We start from the raw sequence: 21,426 nt of genomic DNA, 5'->3' as shown, positions 1-21,426 counted from the left end.
AAAAACACTCCCCAAACACAAGTAGAGCAATGTGCAGTCCAAAAGCAATGACAAATACAGAGTAGAGACCTATCAGGAGATGAAACATAGCCAAGATAGAGCAAAGCCCACAGGTCAAGAAGCAGCAGTCTGTCTTCATTTAAAGGACAGTGGAAACTCCTTGGGGGACAGCAAAGTACACATTTTTGACAGAGAGGACAGGTGGTTTGAAAGATGAGTGAAAAAGGCTAAAATCACCATCCTGAAACAAAGTGAGAGGCTGCGCCACTGCTATTATGCTGCCCTGACATCTATTCGCGTACCACACTTTGGCCATTCTCTGACAAATTAACATTGAGGGTTAACTTGAGGATGTGTTCATTCAAAGGGACTGAAGGGTTACTCCCTGCTTTCTCTGTTTTCTTGCTTTTTGGCATAGATTTCTGCACTAGAAGAAATCCCCAATGTTATACAAGCAGGAAAGTTCAGGTGTGAGTGAACCTCTTATCCTTTCCATCCTGTTGAACTGAGAGCAAATCCTTTTTTGTACAACTTATCGCATAATCTCAAATGGTCAATATTACATTTATTAGCATATGCTTGTTGTTTTTACTCTTGTAGAAATGACATGATATAGCAGATCTGTCAGTAACATAGTTGGTACAGAATTATTTTTGGTAAAGTTAGGGAGCATATGTGGCTGGTTGACAGTAAATATTTGTGTGTGACCGTGTAAGATGTGGCATCTTGAAGTGCTTAATAAGCATAGAATGGAAACAAGAAATGTTGACATTAAAAGTTCATTCCCGACCTTGGAAACACCAGTTGACAAAAACACCACAAGGTCCACTCAGTAGCTGATATTGAGCTTTTGTTTGTATTTTAATATCTTCCAATCCTCATCAGCTGTAGATGTATTTTGACATAGGCCTGGGCTTCAACAGATCCCTCATAAAACATATTTATAACCTTTGCTTTTGGAGATTAGACTTTTAGCCAAAGGTTTAAAAAAAATGGACATAAAGGCTTTTATTTTTAAATTTTTTGAATATTTGATAAACCTGTTGCAGCTTTCACACGCTCCTCGGAATTTCCCCTTTCCGAGTTCAGAATTTATAGACATGTTTGTAAATATATTTATTTATATATTTTTTATATATTTTATATTTAAATGGCAAGGGCAGCATGCTTTATTTTAGAAATTCGAATAGCCAATTTCCCCTTTCCAAGTTCAGAATTTATAAACATGTTTGTAAATATATTTATTTATATATTTTTTTTATATATTTTATATTTAAATGGCAAGGGCAGTGGCTTTATTTTAGAAAGTCGAATAGCTATTTTGTGCAACAGGGGGCAGCAGAGACACTCAAATCTAACTATCTGGCAAATTGCTGCTGAATTAATTTAGGCTATTTGCATTTCATGTTGCTCTATAAAACTTTAATCCATCAGTAAGGGACAAACATTAAAGATTAGAGATTAGACTTTTAGCCAAAAGTTACAAAAATGGACATAAAAAGGCTTTTATTTTGAAACTTGTGTAGAATATTTGATAAACCTGATGCAGCTTTCACACGCTCCTCGGAATTTCCCCTTTTCCAAGTTCAGAATTTATAAACATGTTTGTAAATAGATTTAATTATATCTTTTTTTTTATATATATTTTATATTTAAATGGCAAGGGCAGTAGCTTTATTTTAGAAAGTCGAATAGCCAATTTTGTGCGACAGGGGGCGGCAGAGACCCTCAAATCTAACTATCTGGCAAATTGCTGCTGAATTAATTTAAGCTATTTGCATTTCATGTTGCTCTATAAAACTTGAATCCATCCAGTAAGGGACACAAAATGTCCTTTTGCAACATCAAATTTAAAGCCTATCTTTTTACTGCTCTGATTGGTCTTTTCGTTTGCATTTAAGCAGCGATGTCGACATTTCCGAAAACCCTTGAAGGCATCACTGGTTGGAATCCTAATTGGAGGCAGATTTTCCCGCGAGGAGTGGCTTCTTCAACTTCTGGTTTCCGAGACAACGACGTCTCTCTTTCCTCTCAGACAGACGAGTGAGTAGTTTAGTAGTAAAGCACTGGGTGAAAAAGATTAGTTAAGACGATTTCAAGTTGGTGGAACTATTTTCTGAAGCTGAAGCCATTGTTTGTGATGTATACTGCAGTTTGAGGTAGGTGAAATACCTGAAAAAGTTTGTTTTTGCGACAGTCGTGCTCCATTTCCAGTAAAAAGCGTGAAACTTATGTTGCTGTACTGTTCCTAAAGTTAGTTTGTCTTCATGTTAACAGACTAAAACGTGTCTGTACTATATTAAGTTATCTGCTGTGAGACAGACAGTCAAACAAGCGAGCATGTGATGACATGTTCACACTAAACTGACTCATTTTCAGCTGTCTGTGTCATTTCCCAAACAGCCATCATCATGAATGTGTCACCATGATTTAGTTAGCTGGGAATAAGTTTGTCATAACCTGCAGCTTCCCTATTTTTCCTTTTTAACAAAAACAAAAAAAACATAACAGGAGAAAAAATGGTAATTAATCTCAATTATTAAATCTGCTCTCATTACAATAACTGAGTAGCTTTTCTACACTTTTACATTTTTATGTGTATTCTTCTTTCACTTCTTCTTTTTTTTAACAATATTTTTATTGAATTTTACATAATTTTTTCTTTTTAACAAAAAAACAACAACATAACAGGAGCTGATACTTTTTAGGGTATAAAAATGGGAATTAATTGCAAGTATTAAATCTGCTGTCATTACAATAACTGAGTAGCTTTTCTACACTTTTACATTTGTATGTGTATATTTCTTTTCTTTTTTTAAACAATATTTTTATTGAATTTTACATAATTGTTCCTTTTTAACAAAAAAAACAACAACATAATAACAGGAGCTGATACTTTTAGGGCACAAACATGCTTTGAAACTTCTTAGTATAATAGAAGAATATAAATTACAGGTACAGCCCTATAGCCCTTAATTTAATTTATTATTATTATTTTCATGTATAATTTTACATATTGTATCTGCTCTTGTTCTGTATGCATCTTATCCTTTTACTCTAATGCAATGATATATGAGCCATGTTGTTTGTAAATCTGAATTTGTTAAAAAAAAACAAAAAACTTGCAGCTTCCCTATTTTTCCTTTTTAACAAAAACAAAACATAATAACAGGAGCTGATACTTTTAGGGCATAAAAATGGAAATTTATTGCAAGTATTAAATCTGCTCTCATTACAATAACTGAGTAGCTTTTCTACACTTTTACATTTTTATGTGTATTCTTCTTTCACTTCTTCTTTTTAAAAAAAATATTTGTATTGAATTTTACATATATACACATACAGACAGACTAACAATATTAATAATTAAATTATACAATGAAATGTTTAGTCATAATTTCAAAAAGAAAGAGAGACATGACATTTTATGTATTTCACATATCTAACAAAGAAAACAAATAAAATAAAAGATAAGACAAAATAAATAAATACCTCCTTTCACTTCTTGATGAAGCAACCCTAACTAATGTAAGAAGGCTGTGATTACAGAGCAGCCTACTGTGATGCTGTTGCAGCTCAGTTTTCCATTTTAACTCAGCTTGACCTCTTTTCCCACGCAGGGTTTTAGGGTTGAGTCTCCAATGATGGTTTCTTCAAAAGAAACCTTGTTTTTCACTTTGGAGAACATCCCTTAATTGGACAGGGATTGGTTGGGTGTATGCATATTGAAATGGTTATGGTTGATCTCTAGCATATGTGACTAAATGACAGTTACTCAAAGAGCAAAGAGCTGTTTTATACTTGCATTCATTTGTAGTTTTCCACACAAGTGACCATTCTTCTACTGAAGAAAGTCAAGTAAAAGCATTTTTTAATGTTGCAGGTGAAGAAACTAACATTTTTTCCATGTCATATTTTACACCTGGCACATTATTGCTGTGCCAGTGCTTCCTGGGGTGGGAAAAAAAACAGAGCTTCCTTTAGGGTTTTCAACTTTTATGGCTAGCATACACACACATTCCTATGTTGGTTCTGTCTAGGGCTGCAACTAATGATTATCAATAAAGTCTATCCATCTATCCATCCAATATACTGGAATTTGAATTCCTGTTTACGTTTTGACCAATTTGTTGCTGCATTGAAACGGTTTACACCTGAACTGTAATTCCTGTTAATTTTGAAGATTTTTTTTGCCAAGTTGTTGGTGTACAATTAATTATTTTAATTAAAAATAACAAGTCACTAAGTTTGTTATGTTATCTATGTATTTATTTGTTACATTTTGTTTTACAATGTTAGGAAAGCGATGTTTAAGTCAAGCCTGTTGTTGCCTTACACATAAAAGAATGATCCCGGTCACTTCCACACAGTGACACATACAGCTTATTAATTAAACACTACAATCGGATCAGTACTTAGAATCGTCAGATACCTAAAGCCAAGGTATCGCTATCGGTATCGAGCCTAAAAAAGTCGGATCGGTACATCCCAGAGGAATAAAGAAACCAGGAAGTATTCATATTTAAGAAGCTTGAATAAGAGAATTTTCACTTCTAAAAAAAAATTATTCAAAATAGTTGGCGATTTAATAATTGATTAATCGTTGCAACTGTAGTTCTGATGCAGGACTGTTATTTAGGCCAATACAAATTATGAATGACAACTAATTGCTCTCACTTAATTTTCAACATGCCCACACATCATTCATCCCAGCAATTCAGAGATCTACATTAGCAATAGTTAAGATAAACAGATAATTATAAACATTACATTAACATCAATTTAGATTTTTATAGACAATCAAAAGTGAAAGGGCATGTATTTGGTACTTTCCGTTGTTGTGTTTGTTTTTACATGGCCATACATCTCAGTTCCTCTTGAATTTCTCCTTCAGTTTTACAATGCTACCTGGTTAGAGGCAGTACAAATGAACTGTGCAAATCTAACTGCAAAGTTTGTCCCGGTGTTATTGATATTCTGTTTGTTTATCAATATTTTGAGTGCAGTCTGCAGCTTTTTACCTTGTATTTAATGAGGGATTGTTATAGAAAGGTGCCAGTATTTTTCAATTGCATATGCTGCTTTTCTTTTTATTTACTTTGATAGCTACAACCCACATTTCAAACACCAAGGGATACAGTAATGTAAAACATGCAAACAGGTCAAAACAAATTAAGTTACCGACAAATATTACAAAGGGCTAAAGTGACTTTGAACATCGTGTGATTGGTGCCAGACATTGTGGTCACGGTCGCTGCATCAGAAACAGCTGCACCCTTGGGATGTTTGCCTACTACGCTGTCTACAGTTTACAGGATGATGCAATCAACAAAAAATCGTGCAGTCAGCTGGAGTTCTTTGCGTGAAAACACTTCAGTCAGTGAATGAGGTCATTGGATAAAGGGCTCATCAAACCAATAGGGAGGCAAACAAGTCCTGCATAGCTCAATGCAACGGTATGTGCACAAAGATCAAAACAAAGAGATCACAGTGAGTCAGCATGTGATCGCCAAAATGGGACGTGTGAAGGATAGATCAAATGTTGTCTGGTCTGTTGAATCTAAAGTTTCTGTTTGCTCGTGGGAGTTTGGCACAAATAGGATGAATCCTTCTTGCACGGGTTTCAAAGGTGTGGGTTTTCTGCGCACTCAGTCTGCACCGTATAGCAGGTTAACATCATCTGAACACCACCGTGTAGAATTGAGCAGCATATTAGCCACATATTAAGTTAATATCCCAACCAGTACTATTTAGGTTTATCTGACAACATGGCCACAAAATGTCTTCTATATTTTACAAAACAAGATATTTGAGTGCTTTGAGAAACACTGATCAACATGTTTCACCATTTTCTGACATTTTATAGATCAATCAATTAATCGGGAAATTAATCGGCAATGAAAATAATTGTTAGTTGCAGCCCTAGAAAATTGCCAGTATTGCCTTGAACAAAGCGGACTGGCTAGGGCTAATTATTATTTTCATTATTGATTAGTTTGTCATTGATTTCCTCTATTAATCTTTTAACCATTTGGTCTACAAAATGTCAGATGTTTTATAAAACTCAACGAAATGTATGTCTATAAAAGAGTGAATTTACCAAATCATTAGTTTTAAGTCTTCAGTTCCCTATCCTAGGGGACTAAGAAAACTAGCGAATATTCACATTTTAGAAAATTTTGCTCAGAAAGTTATTTAATTGATTAACAAGTTAATCAGAATTGCTGCCAAATAATTTTCTGTTGATCCACTAATCTCTTAATAATTGACTATCAGTGAATATATTTAAACTGTAGAGCATTGTTGATTCAAGTGCTTTCCCATTTGCGTCCTTTCAAAATGACTCCGATGAATGAATGAAATGAGATGTTGCTGGTGGGAGCACATGACGGTGTGTCAGTGAGTGTTTACTCTCGCTTCCCAGCTCCAGTTTCAAGATAAGAGGTGTGACAGAGATAGTAGGACGGCTGAATTCTGGCGTTATCCAATGGGAACCAGGCACAACAGTATTGAGTCTTTCACAGGGATGAGTCCTTGTCAGTTAGACTTCAGATTTTTTCAGATACACCTTTAGCTTGGCAGTTGACAGGGATCCATCATGTTGTTCAGTCTCTGGCTCTGGTTAGGACTACCAGGCTGACTGTCATGTATGGCATCGTTTCTCTGCTCTATGTACGGGACAGGGAGCATTTACTTCATGTCCGCCAGAGGTAGGCTGCATATTCAGTGTCACATTAACCGTAATATAGTATCTTTGTGGACTTGAGATGACTGCAAAATGATCTGTTTTCATTGTTTAGTATCTGAAGGAAGTTTACAGATTTCTGTGCTTCATATACTGTGATAAAAGCAGATGGCCTGAATGCTTTAACTTTGATTATAGATTTACCTCCTAATATTTGATATAGATTCGAGCTGAAACAATTATTTAATTAAATGGACTTTATGTAAGAATCAGAAATTGCTTTTTAACAGTGACACCTGTGGCCATTAAGGCAACGACAGTCAGCGTCCTGTTGCTCACGCTTGTGCTCGCACTACGTAGACACAAGCCAGCATCGGTCAAAACAGTGAGGCGACACACACAAGACTGGTTAACAGCTAAATCCACAATATCACTATGTATTTCACATGCTTGGGAGTAATGTTAGCTTACCTGTCCAATAGGACTTTTGACGGCTCGGGGTCCGTAATACCCAAAACCAAACTAAGGTCCCTCCATGAATCGAAGGCCCGGCCCATGTTGATCCAAGTTTTCCCCCCAGACGTCGGTCACATTCCTGTTTTGCAAGACGGGCTTCACCAGATATAACTTTGGGTTTTTTTTGTGCACAACTCAGACTTGTGGAGTCTGAGTTGTGGTGGGGGCTGTCGTTTTTTGGTCGTTAGCGGACTCCATTTCTAACCAAACGTTGGCTATGGTTATGCGCTGTTAGCCCTGAAGTGGAGCTGAAAATAAAGGCACTTGCAAGCGCGCATGACATCACGTTCGTTGGATTTTCCCGGAAAAACGGCCTGCATTCTTTACATTAAGGTTTCATTTTTGTTTTGGCTTTTTAAGCAAAAACGCCAATGTTCTTTGGTTAAAGCTAACTAAATGTGAATATCTGCTGGTTAAAATTTTTATTGACCAATCAACCATAAGTAGCAGCCCTAATGGATTTTTTTTTTAAGGGTTTTGTTCTATATTAGACATAATCAGTTAACTGTTCAAATATCAGTCTATATTTTATTATTGGTTACACCTGCCTGTACTTGTTTTTATAGGTATTTTTACAGAGTTCTGTGTCCACATAGATGTTAGGATAGTACCAACAGTTTTTCTGTGTCAGTAACATGACACCCTATTGGCTAACTGATGAAAGATGCTGAGCAGACTACAGGAGGTCCTTACTAACCACAAAGTAAATATTTCATGGCACTACTGAAACAACTGTGAGAATATGCATCTGTGTGCAGGCTGTATTGTCATTGCTGGGTAGAGTCGGCATGTATTGCATCAACCCATTGTAATGTTAGGCATTACACACAAGCCTTGTCAAGTCAGTGTCCCATCGGCACATTTTCCTCTGCTCTGAATGAATTCCAGTCTTCCTGTCAATAACCTGCAGGCTCATTCGTTACTGAATACAATCTGATAACCAGATTCTTGCTGGTCTAGTCTTCAGCACTAACGCCCTTTTCCAAATGGGAGATAGCAGGAGGATGTTGTGTTTTCAAAAGCAACAAGGACAAATGGTACAAGAGCAGCAGCACTAACAGTGACTCTGTACTCTGAGTTGCTTTTGGCGAGAGAAGGCATTTAGAAAGCATCATTTTGATTATTTACTAGTCTAAAGCGTTTCCCTGTGCACTAAGGCTGGGTTACTCACCCTCATTATATAATGATTTAGCTTGCTTTTGGTCAACTGAGGTGCCAACTGTAATGTCACATGGTTTTTTCCAGTCCCTGTGCTCAACCTAATGGTGAGGCAACGTATTGTTTCTTCCCCCTAGAGGGCACATTGGTGCAGACTTCTTAGTTAATTCAGACAAGTGGATTTACCTGGATCGGCTACAGCTGAGTTACTAGAAGCTTCTGAAGGATTGGTGGGATTTACCCAAAGAAATCATTGAGAATTATGTAAATCCAACAATGAATTACCGATCTCATTAAAATGTATATATTATCATGCAGGTAAATTATTTCTGAGGGGCTAATAGAATAATTCCTATATCCAGGCTGCCTGCCGCTGAATGATTATTTCTTGGAGTGTTGAGCAAATAGCCTTAGGCTTCACTGGAGCCACTTAAACTGGCTATAATTACCACTGAGGTCTGGCCTAATTGGAAGTGACACACACCATCAGGCTTAGAGATGCAGGTTAGCAATGGCTAAGTCATAAAGGAATACGACAATCGGCTAAACTTAGCTGACCACGGTCTCTTCGTTCATATCTGCTCAGTAACAACCTGGTGTTAATCTGTGTTCGCTAAAACAAAAGATCTCTCGCCCCGGCTCCTGACCGATAAGGTCGAAGTGAACGCTGAGCGGATTAAGTCCTTTGTTTTGCTGTTACCACGGGGTTAGTAGAGCGCTCTGACGGACAGCAGCAGATACAAAGGGAGCCGTGTCTTCTTTTATTTTAATGACACCGGGACTCTGTGGCTGCGTGCGTTATGTGTATGCACGTGAAGGAAGAGAAGGTAAAGGGTGATGTACTGAAAGAGCTGTGTTTGCTCCAGAGATTGATCGGGAAGCGTGAAATGTCCGTCGTGTCAAACTGTCTTAAGTGCATCAGAATGGGGAGAGGCAACAGGTATGTGGGCCTAAGCGTTGTTATGTCACTCTGCATCGACTCAAGGTAATGAATTGTTGTTAGATATCCGGAAGCATGCTAATCTAGACAAGAAAGCAAAGTATTTCTATTTTGTAGTTTTAAATAGTACTGCTGGCAGATTCTTCCCTAGGTTTCACAACATGCTTGGGTAAACTCTATCCACAGAATATCTTTAAGCACCAAGAGCAAATGCTGTTTTTAATTGTGTGGCTCTATAAAACATTTTCTAATATAAGTTTATGAAGTTCTACATCAACTCTCACTTTTGAAAGAAGGTCCCTGCTGTCAAGTCGAGATTAAATACTTCAATCCTTGCCACCAAGGTGTGTTTAAGTAGTACCGGTGAATGGACATGATGGGGAAGCTTCTGAGTTTAAAGCCGTAAGTTAAGGCAGCACAACAGTGACTTGTAATATGTGAATTATATGAAGCCATATTTGGTCAGTAATTTCTCAATCATTAATCCATTGAGTGGACAGGCTAATAAATAAATGAGTCCTGCAGCTTATACAACATACTCCGATCAGACATAACATTAAGACCACTGACATTGATTATCTCGTTACGATGGCACCTGGAAGTGGGGGGGAATATATTAGACGGCAAGTGAACGTTTTGAACTTTGAACTTTGTGTTGGAAACAGAAGAAATGTCCAAGCATAAAGATGTGAGCGAATTTGACAAAGGCCAAATTGTGATGGCTAGATGACTGGATCAGAGCATCTCCAGAACTGCAGCTCTTGTAGGATGTTCCCAGTCTGCAGTGGTCAGGACCTAACAAAAGTGGTCCAAGGAAGGAAAACCGGTGAACCAGTGACAGGGTCATGGGCGGCCAAGGCTCATTGATGTATGTGGGGAGCGAAGGGTGGCCTGTGTTGTCCGATCCAATAGAAGAGCTACTGTAGCTCAAATTGCTGAAAAAGTTAATGCTGATTCAGATAGAAAGGTGTCAGAACACAAAGTGCATCGCAGTTTGTTGCGTATGGGGCTGCGTAGCCGCAGACCAGTCAGGGTGCCCCATGCTGTCATATTGTTATAGCTGATCGGTGTAGTTTTTTTGTATTTGCTGGGAATTGCAGACCTTAACCCTAACATTAACCATCAATTTCCTAAAGCAATTTGTTGCAGTCTGTTGGGGGGTCAGGAGACCAACTGGGAGGGGGAGTACTAACCTAACCCTTTGAGAACTAGGTGCTTAACCCACTTGCTTCAATGGGTGACATTGAGAGATCAAAAAACAAGCCTTGAGTCATAAACCTGTGATTATTCAAATGAAAATGAATGCCGGTAATTGTCATTTGTTTTCATGTGATCTGCACTAAAATCAAATTGTATCTCAAAAGTCAGGTTAGCATATTTCATTTCTGTAGAAGAAAAGAGATTGAATTCAGTTTATAAACATAACCTCTTTCTATGTCTGAATACAGAGTAGTAGAGCATTGTTTCATCCAAACTTAGGATCAGTCAAGTGGAATAAATTACATTCAGCTTTTGAAATTGTATCTTGAAACAGCATCTTACAAATGAAGTAAACGCTGGATGTCATGTGCACCCATGCATGACTGGATTTGTTTTACTATCATATGATGTAATCGTTTGGATTCACTCCGGTTTCTTTTCTTTTCTTTTTTTTTTCCATTACTGGCAGTTTGATGTTGACAAAAAAGGATGATCTTGCGTCTTAGGAAGGGTGTGGAGGCTATACAATGACACATTTGAGTTTACTTAGTGTTCATGGTGAAATGTAAGGCACATGTTTTCGTTCCAGGGTAATTTTGGAGTTTTTTAGGGTCACGACAGACAGGAAATGCTCCGTCCTATTTTAGATTTATAGTTCTTGTCTGTGGCTTCATGTGGTCTGGACTTTATTCTGCTTAACATTTGCTGTTCTTGTATCTGTATAGTATATATTTGTTTAAAAGTATGGCAATTAGTCAATTCATTGATAAGTTGATCGACAGAACATTAATTTACAAAGGTTTTGATAATTGTGTTATCCTTTAAGAAATTTGGTTTGGTTCCAGCCTCTCAGATGTGACGATTTGCTGCCTTTCTTTCTTCTACATTTTCTGCTTTTCTGTTTTATTTCATTGCAAACTGAATATCTTTTTGGACAACCAATTAACTGAAAAAGTAATTGGCAGATTAATCGATACTGAATATAATAATAATGTTAGTTGCTGTCCTTCTAGTTCATTTTGACATTGCAGTCAATTATAGTATTCAAGCTGTTTTGTCTCAAATATTGTATTTATGTCCAGAGTGAAGCAAAAGAAACTATTGTTGTGTTTAATAAAGAAATCGTGATCTGATTCCATGCTGCACAAAGTGAAAGCAGTTGGGTTACCTCACTGAGAAGTTGGAGCTCTTCATTAACAGCTCACTGTGTTTGCTCCTTTTTCCATTACTCCCTGCAATATTTCAAACCGATCCACTGTCCAAAAATTGCAAAAATGACCGTGCTTTTAATATGAAGCAGCAGTAGGAAATGTTCCGTTTGCATTAGCAGTAACTTAATACAGTATTTTTCCCCTGAATGTCGCCACAGACACTCGGTTCGTTATACTGCTAATATATAAATATTGCAATACTCCAATCACCATTGTGTTGCCTCTTTCGGCGATAGATACTGCCTTTTATAACAGACATTTATTTAAATGAAAATCTTCGAGATTGCCACTTGAAGTATTTCAACAATATCATGACTTTTGGTCATATAGATCACTTTCACTTCTCACGTAGATCCCCTTTCCCTGCAGGATGGAGACATCATGTCTGGACCTGGCTCTGGAAGGTGAGCGGCTCTGTAAGGCAGGTGACTATCAGGCCGGTGTGTCCTTCTTTGAGTCGGCCATCCAGGTTGGAACAGAAGACCTTCAAATCCTCAGCGCCATCTACAGCCAGCTGGGCAATGCCTACTTTCACCTACAAGAGTATAACAAAGCCCTGGAGTACCATCGGCATGACCTCACACTTACCAGGTAAACAGTTTCACAACCTTAATATTAGTTTGTCTTTAAAACTACAACCCTTTTCATACAGATTGGACAACCTTGAAAAATACCCATGTTTTCTGCTGGTACGATTTTAACCAGGGTTAGCGACATACATACGAGTTTTATAAAGATCCAAAGATTTTAAGATTAAACTCCCCAACAATATGTTCTGAACTAATGCTAAAACTTTTTTAATCACCCCTTCCCCCGCCATGATTAAATTGCTAGACTCGACTCCACTGTATCGCTGCTTGCAGCTGTAAATTACTTTCTTGCCTCTTGTGTTTTCGTACTCATACACTTCCGCTAATATTCAAGTCTAATTATTTCCTAATGTTTTTTTTTTCTCCTTTGAAATCCCAGAACAATTGGAGATGAACTTGGTGAGGCAAAAGCCAGTGGCAACCTTGGGAACACATTAAAGCTTTTAGGACGGTATGATGAAGCAGTGGTTTGTTGCCAAAGACATTTGGAGATCACCAGAGCCATGTATGACAAGGTGGGTCCTATATCAGAACCACAAGTTATTTAGGTGAAACACTCCTTCAGTTCCTTATCTTAGCAAACTGACAATAGATGACTTTTCATTATTCTGTAATTCAAAAGTTCAGTCAATGACCAAATGGCCCATTTGCTTTGATTAGAATAAATGGATCCAAATTTGTTTTCAATCGTACCACATGACTTGCTCTGCAGCCACAGAACAGTTTTGGTATGCACGATGACTGCGTACCAACATCTAGAATAGTTAGCCAGCCCGCATGCAGGCAAACAAGCAGGTCTGGTGTCAGTGTATTTTAAGTATATAATTACAGCACTGGTCACGCTGGTTTCCGTCTGTGAAAATGTGGTGTGCGTGCTGTAGGTTGGGCAGGCTCGGGCGCTGTATAATTTCGGGAACGTGTACCACGCCAATGGCAAGAGCATCTGCTGGACTGGAGCCGAGCCAGGAGACTTCCCAGAGGAGGCCAGGATAGCCCTGAGGAAAGCTGCACAGTACTATGAGTGAGTTGGTAGCACTGAACATTGAATGTTTGTTGTTTTGCATTTATTTTAAAAGCCCTGAGGAATGATAAGTGACTTGAGACCTCAGCTTGAGTCACAGGTTTGTTCCCCACAATAACCTTGTTAGTTTTATTTTTTCTGCGTCACGCCAAACATCTGGCCTAGCCCACATGGGATTACAAGAAACCAGCTGTTTTATAAAACATGCATCTTCAGGTAATTCATAAACAAAAACAAAAGAGCAGAAAAAAGTTACTTTATAAATAGGGCTGTTTTAACGGCACTAATTTCTTTAACGCCATCAATCTTCAGTGGTTGTACCAGGCTCAGTTTTAAAGCTTGAATTAAGATACTGGCATCAAAACTATAAACCTAAAGAATCCATTGATACCAACCATATTACTAGTCAGTCATACTAGCTTGTCGCGAGGGAGGTTAAACTATGCCCCAAACTTGCGCTAAATTTTGGCGAGGAAAAACTTTCATGGCCATTTTCAAAGGGGTCCCTTGACCTGGACAATAGTTGTGATTGTTTTGTGTTGTTAATTGATTTCCAATAATAAATATATACATACATATGCATAAAGCAAGCATTTTACCCACTCCCATGTTAATAAGAGTATTAAATCGTTGACAAATCTCCCCTTTAAGGTACATTTTGAACAGATCAAAAATGTGCAATTAATCATGGACAATCATGCGATTTCACGATTTAATATTTTAATCAATTGACAGCCCTAATTATAAATAGTTCTATATTTTTTCAAATAACATTTATGTGGAAGAATTTCAAATTCACTGTACACTGAAAAGAACTTTATCCTGATAAAGGGCTTTTTTTCTCGTCTCCCAGGCTTTCCCCAAGTAACTGGATAATTTAAATGTTCCATATGTGAACAGCAAACTCAGTGTTTGTGCAGCATCCATACTAACAAAATCTGTTTATCTTACTAAACAAAGCACTGCGCAGCTACCAGTAAAAACAAATCTACTTTTCTTCTTCCAGAGAAGAAGAAAATACTAGATCTCAGCTGGGCAAATAAGAGATCTTTGCTTTTTAAATAAATCATGTACAGCATAATTCTCAGTACCATATTCATATTTTATCATCAGCCCACTGATCTACTTTGTGTAAAAGTTTCCTCGAGTAAGATGCTGACCTCCTACGTGGTTACTTTTTGTAAGTTTGCCAGCCAAATTCCTCAGATATAAAATGTAATATACTTGTGACTGGTTGGATGCTGTATAATATTTGTAACAAAAATAGTTGTCTCTAAAGCACACCATAGCTGCCTCAACTTTTACTTTTTGGCAGTGTTAAGAAGTTGCTGATGAAGCGCCGCTTGTCTTTTCAGTCAGCCTGTAGGCAAAATCTGTGTAAATGGAGAGTAAATACTGCTGACTGCCACTGACATGTAGCCATGGTGGTATTATACAGTGTATATATAATGTCCACCTGTCTGCATGTCCTCAAGTGTCTTTTGGCAAGATACCAAACACAGTGTGTGTGAATGATTAGTTTACATCCTGATGACCAGGGGGCACCTTGTATGGCAGCCAGTGTGTGTGTGAATGTTGACATGTAGCGTAAAGCGCTTTGAGTGGTCGGAAGACTGGAAAGGCGCTATATAAATGCAATATATAAAAATCCTTTTACCATTCCATTTCCCATTTTGAGAGTGAAAGTACAGTCTTGACCATGGAAATAGTATTTTGACAAAATAATCTTAACTCAAGGTCCATTTACTAGCTTTTGAATCCAAGTATGAAACCTTGTCACATGCTAACAGGTGGTGGTACATCAATCACTTACTTACACAACTCTGAACTCACTAAAATGTTACTAAAAATATCACAAAAAATATTATTTTGTTAAAATGTATATACTGTATATTATTTATGCAGTTAATTCATCACAAGGAAACAAAAGGAAAGGATTGTTATGTTGTGAGGGCTCACTGACTGTTGAAAATGTCAGATGAATGAAAATCAAGCAGTTAAAATGTGTCCCTGTGTAAATGTGTTGTTTTTTGTTTTTACAAAGAGCAAACCTGTGTCTGGTGAAGGACTTGGGTGATCGGGCAGCCCAGGGTCGTACCCACGGTAACCTTGGCAACACTTACTATCTTCTGGGTGACTTTGACACTGCAGCAGCTGCACATGAAAAGGTAGGTGGCAAACCTGTACGCCTGCTTCAAATTGGCTTCGTTCCCTGTACTTTTAAAGGCCTTTGATAGTCATTCAACAACATTAGTTGATATTGGACAAACGTGTGAAGAAGATGTAGAGATTTTTATCCACATGCATTTTCATGTTGTCTGACCTCATGACTGTGAGTCCTGTGACCGTCTTGAGAAAAAATGTTTCCCGTTAATCCTGACCTGAGTAATGCTGAGTGCCCCCTACTGTTTGTCCTGTTTGGCAGCGGCTGCTCATCGCTAAAGAGTTTGGGGATAAGTCTGCTGAGAGGAGGGCCCACTGTAACCTTGGCAATGCTCACATATTCCTCAGCCAGTTTGAAGTGGCGGCTGGTCATTACAAGTGAGTAAACAAGTGAGGCTCGATGACTTTCTCACCTTGTGATGGTCGTTTGCAGATATCTCTGTATGTCATGATCATGCTCAGACAGGAAACAAGTACGCTGATGTTCCTGATCCTGAAATGTTTTCTTCTTTGTACTGTAACATCTTAAAGGGGTCGTATTTATGCTTTTGTGCTTTTTCCCTTTCATGTAGTGTTGCATATTTTTTGTGCATGTAAAAGGTCTATAAAGTGACAAAGCCAAAAGTCCACACCAAAGGGAGTTCCTCTCCCCCAAAGAAACTGCTCCTGAATTGCCTTGATTGAAGTCCTGCCTTTTGTTCCATAACATGGTGATGTCACCAAGTAAAACATTTGCATAATGGCTAGTTTGGCAAGCCCTCAAACAAAGCTAGTTAGAGCGGAGTCCAAAGGGTTTGGTTTGGTTGAACAATCACAACAGTGGACCAGCTGACCAATCAGAGCAAACTGGGCATTTGGGGAGTTCTAGTAGAAACACAAAATACAATTATGCACCTGAAAATAAGCATAATAGGTCATCTTTAATATTTTTTCTCTCCTCATTCCTTTCGTTCACCCGTTTTCTTCCTTTTGCCTCTATTACTATTACCGCCTCTTTTTCTTCCTCCATTCCTTTATATTTTTTCCTTATTTCTTTCTTCATCCCACTGATACAGCACTTCATTCCTTCATAACTTTCTTCTTTTTCAGCATCTAATTTCCCCTATTTTTGTCTCATTCCTCCTTTTCTCCACACATCTTTTATCTCTTTCTACAGCAATAAAGATGCATGCATACAGTAGAGGAGCAGACAGAGAGATATCCCTAAAGACAGAGCTCAGTGCTCCAGGAGGAACCCAGATTACCAATAGTGACATTTTTATTATTTGTACAATAGAGATTTTAGTACATTGTTCACAACACTTCTTACAACACACACCAGTGGGCCAGCTGATGTGCCAGCTGTTCTAGTACAAACCCAAAATACAAGTAAGCACTTGAAAATAAGCATTATATGTCCTCTTTAAGTGACAGAAGCAAGAAGATGTAATTTCTCTTCTACAACCATAACACAATTAGATTAGGAAAAATGAGATTAAATTTAAATGATCCCCACTGGGAAATTGGTTCATCACCAGCTGAGTTTTATTGGCAACACTTTACTTTATGTCCCCCTATTTAGCATTTATAAGCAGTATCTAATAATTTAATGAATTCATAACGCTCTATAATGTAGTTGTAAGCAGAGGTTTAGTAATGTATTTATCTGCAGGTAGAACTCCTCCTGTAGGCATTCATAAGTGTTTAAACAGAAAATGAATGACAATATAGTAAACATTTTAATATATATGTCTTCATAGTACAAGTTATTATTACTGACAAACATTGTACATTAATAAATACTTAAACATGTCCATAAATCAGTTTACAACTACTTGAACTACATTAAAGATTTGCCGTTTTGATTATATAAAGAAGACAGTCATTTAAAACAGCAACAGACATGTACAGACATGTAGCAGTAGTTTATTACAATGTTCAATCCCTTACTCCAGCATTTTCTTGATACAGAAGCCCTTGGAAAATTGCAACAAAGAAAGAGAAGAAAGTAGCAGATAACTATCATGCTCCTGCTCCCACCCTCCACATTCTTTGACCATCTTCCTCCTCTTCTGTTTCGCCCTCAGGAGGACTCTGCAGCTGGCCAGGCTTCTGAAGGACAAAGCAGTGGAGGCCCAGGCCTGTTACAGTCTGGGCAACACCTACACACTACTGCAGGACTATGAGAGAGCCATTGATTACCACCTCAAACATCTGGTCATTGCTCAGGACCTCAGTGACCGGTATGGGCCATAAAAGACATTTGTTGCTTTATTTCCACCAAACTGTCTTTGAAGTATAATGAGCATGTACAGTATCACTGTGGGTGGCGCCTCAACTAATTACCCGCCAAGATTTGGGGGCGGTGTTACTGCCGACACCCATGAAGCTACAGTAAACTGCAAAAACACTGACAAGCAGTCAAAGTCACAAGGACACAGCATTTGAGGTCTTGCAATGGGATTTAATGTCATTAACACATAATTCCAGCGAAGAAATGTAAATTCACATGCACATCTGCAAACAGGTCTGTACTAGGCAGGCAAGAGACACATCCATTTACAGATTACACATTTTATATTTATTCTTAAATAAAATAAGAGCATTTTTGTATACTCTGTGAAATGTGTACACAGACGATGATTTTAACTTTATTTCAATCGTCACATACATACAGGTACATGCATGAAATTCAACCTCTGCATTTAGGAGCAGTGGGCTGCTGTGAAGCGTCCTGGCTGTGATAAATATGGAATTGTTGAATACCAGCTGTTGTTGCGAAATGAGCACAAGCGCAAGTTAAGATCAGGTTTTTGAGATTGCACTGTATGATAGTTTGATGAATGCCCTCCCCATTCTTGCATAATCTCAGCTGAAGTTGCTCAGCCTGTTTCCCTCTGTGTCCCGCTGCAGAGTCGGGGAAGGACGAGCGTACTGGAGTCTCGGAAATGCCCACACCGCCCTGGGGAATCATCAGCAAGCCATGTACTTCGCTGAGAAACATCTGGAGATTGCCAAAGAGGTGACTGTTTACTGTTTACCTTCTCCCTCAGAGGGCAATCAGTAGCTGCCATCAGGCCACACCCCCCTCTACTGGTTGTATGGGGAACAGCAGGGAATAATGTCTTCTTTGTATGTATGCATTCATTAAAGATTATTATGGACATACAAACTGCAAAGCCAGATTTGGCAATAGTTAGTTTTGGAGTGATATGCTCACATTAAGCTTTGTTTACATTAACCTTGATGTTGTCGATGTTGCAGACTGGAGACAAAAGCGGTGAGGTGACAGCCAGGATGAACCTGTCGGACCTACGGATGGTAGTAGGCCTGAAGTCCAACTCCAACATCCACACCAACATGTTCCGCAACACTAACACTAACAGTTCTGCTCTGTCAGCAAGCTACCCGGGTTTCTCCAGCCTCCAAGGTAAATCTGTGCTCCTGTCATTTTCAGGGCATTTAGACAAATCAATTTTGGGACATGAAGCAATATGCCATTACACTTGTGAATCTGTATAATTGCAATTTTAGCAGCATGATTGCTAGAAAACCCAGCTAAATGATCATTATGTACTAGGGCTGTCAAAGTTAACTGATAATAGTGATAGTGATAACGCAAAATCGTGTGCTATGGAAAATCAATTTTCCCAATCTCCAGAAAAGGCTGCCTCCCGTTGTGATGCTTTGTTTTAGGGCTGCCCCCTCTTAGGCGACTAGTCGACTAATCGTCATTTTAGTCTTAGTCGACTAAGATTTCTTTAATTAATTAATCATTTTCATGCTTTTTTCACGCTTAATGACTTATTTCCAAGAAACTAATGAGCACATCTCTGGTAAACACAAGATTTAAAGTGGTGCTTTTGTGTGATTCTCTGCAGAGAAATTCAGTTTTACAGATCAATCGATTAGTCGACAAAATTGTATGAGTGTTAGTCGAATTTCTTTGGTCAAAGACAGCCCTACTTTCTTCAGAGTACCCTGTATGATTTTTAACCTATAGTAGCGCTATGAAGTAGTTTTTTCATTAGTCCCCAATGGTGTCACCGTACAGGTGACAAAACACAGCAATTTGCCAACAAAGGCAGGAAAGAGGAAGACTGCAAGCTAGTAAACGTGAATGTAAACAATGCAGGATTTAAAACTTCAAAAATTGACTTTGCAAATATTTTATGAGGAAGGACACACAATCAACATGTTTGTTAAATCTCAGGGATACACACAGAGTTTTGGTGAGCAACACTGAATGTAAACATAACTTTTGTGTGTTTACTAGAAAACTCCACAGGGCACCATTAAATCACTGTTTTCCTGTAGTTGTGAAAGTGCTGTATAAATATTAAAACCATGTGGCCACACTGGTGAATTTTGTTTCAGGGGTCAAGTCTCCATCAAGGATATCAGGCAGTGCAGACAACCTGGGACTGACTCCAAGTCCCGACAAAAATCAAACTGGGGATTCATCGGCACATCCGGTATGTATGAAAATACTTCACAAGGCACGAACACTTATGATGTAAAGTACGCAGTGTATTTTTAGTCTTAAATGCATTGCGAACCAGTGGAAGTCACTCTAAATTCAAAACTGCCAAATTAAATGGTTCAACTCTTTAGTTTGCATACATATGCTCAACATTCCCAATTTGTATTTGACATAAAAATCTAGCTTATAACATACAAAACTGTCCAACTGTAAACACCACTCTGCTTGTTAAAGCTATTTTAGATAATTTATGAGGCAAGTGATAGTTCATTTCTTTAAACTAACTGTTGTTGTGACAATGAAAGTGCCCTAATGTGCCAAATGATGGATGCTCATTCAAAGTGATGCATATTAAATTGTGGGTGCAGTTTTCCAGAATTTCAGTCTTAACTTTGATAATGCAAGATGAATTAAATCAGTTATGTGCTACGGCTTGAGGAACATACAATATAATACAGTAATGATAAAATTTCCCTTTTACACAAGAACCTGTTCACCCAACTTATATATAGTGTTAACATGGTTAAAACATTACACTCTAACATGAATCTGTCAGCGATGTTCAGTTAAAAATGATCAGTCTGTATGCATCTCGAATGTACAGGACTGGGAAGAGGATGTATTCCCCGGGTCTTCAAAAAACAACACAATCAAGGCTTCTACTAAGCTCTTCCTCTTCCACCGGCTGAAAAGCAAGAAGCAAAAGAACAACAAATCCTCTCCTAAAGACCAGCAAGAAAACCGCGCCGAGCCCTCGGCTCCTGAGCTGAACGCACCAGTATCTCCTAAGGTATTTCTAAATATAGTAGATTGTCAGATGGGCAGGGATGATTCACCCTCAAGAAATAGTTAGAGGTGAAACATGTATCTTATGACACAGCCTCACTCACAACGATTTTTTCGTCATACTGTAGGAGGAAATGTTTTAATGTGGCAATGTAGGAGCATTGTTTCTGACTCATGTGTTCCAAAACAATATCAGATTGCAGTTCGTGTGAAAGAAAAGAATATATATTTTTTATTATTTTAGTTTAGTAACAGTTTTGTATCAAATTAAAACACCTTCTGTACAAACCATATAGTGGTGTCAAAAACGTTATGCCCTCTGTGTCCACACACAGGAATGCAACTGTATCTTTAAGGTGCTATGCACAAGAACAAACCTATACCTTTTACAAACTCTACTCTAAGTTCACTTTTTACCCCTTTTAAAAGTGTTTTTGTGATTTCATTTAAAAACATCCAAACGTGTAATGGCACTTATGTAACTAGCAAAGAGTGCAGTAGATATTTGCATCGGTTTAATCCAACTAAAATAGGGCTGCTACTAACATTATTTTAATTATTGATTATTCTGTTAAGTATTCTTTGGACTGATCTATTGTTTGATCTCTAAAATGTCAGAAAATAGAGGAAAAGTGCCCATCACGATTCAGACGAGTGTTAGAAAATGAATTAACAAATTTGAAGAATCCAATTA

General features: G+C 38.0%; 1 protein-coding gene across 3 annotated transcripts in view; it reads left to right on the top strand.

Annotated features, from left to right (window-relative positions):
* The first annotated feature begins 1,891 nt into the window (after positions 1 to 1,891).
* LOC119488585 (G-protein-signaling modulator 2-like) overlaps positions 1,892 to 21,426 on the top strand; it is a 23,233-nt gene continuing 3,698 nt past the window's right edge. The window contains exons 1-11 of one of the 3 annotated variants that reach the window (XM_037770365.1): positions 1,892 to 2,043; positions 12,080 to 12,301; positions 12,680 to 12,815; positions 13,182 to 13,321; positions 15,366 to 15,489; positions 15,747 to 15,862; positions 17,551 to 17,706; positions 18,377 to 18,485; positions 18,728 to 18,893; positions 19,841 to 19,938; positions 20,551 to 20,736. In XM_037770365.1, coding sequence (XP_037626293.1) covers positions 1,907 to 2,043; positions 12,080 to 12,301; positions 12,680 to 12,815; positions 13,182 to 13,321; positions 15,366 to 15,489; positions 15,747 to 15,862; positions 17,551 to 17,706; positions 18,377 to 18,485; positions 18,728 to 18,893; positions 19,841 to 19,938; positions 20,551 to 20,736 — 1,590 coding nt within the window. In that variant the 5' untranslated portion in view covers positions 1,892 to 1,906. Of the gene's footprint in view, positions 2,160 to 12,062; positions 12,302 to 12,679; positions 12,816 to 13,181; positions 13,322 to 15,365; positions 15,490 to 15,746; positions 15,863 to 17,550; positions 17,707 to 18,376; positions 18,486 to 18,727; positions 18,894 to 19,840; positions 19,939 to 20,550; positions 20,737 to 21,426 lie in introns of all 3 variants that reach the window. The other 2 variants (XM_037770366.1, XM_037770367.1) reach the window with 2 other exon arrangements.

This window comes from Sebastes umbrosus, chromosome 5 (assembly GCF_015220745.1).
Source record: "Sebastes umbrosus isolate fSebUmb1 chromosome 5, fSebUmb1.pri, whole genome shotgun sequence".
In the NCBI taxonomy this organism is placed as follows: domain Eukaryota; kingdom Metazoa; phylum Chordata; class Actinopteri; order Perciformes; family Sebastidae; genus Sebastes; species Sebastes umbrosus.
Note: the sequence above shows the minus strand (reverse complement) of the source record. Positions and strands in the feature narration are given on the sequence as shown.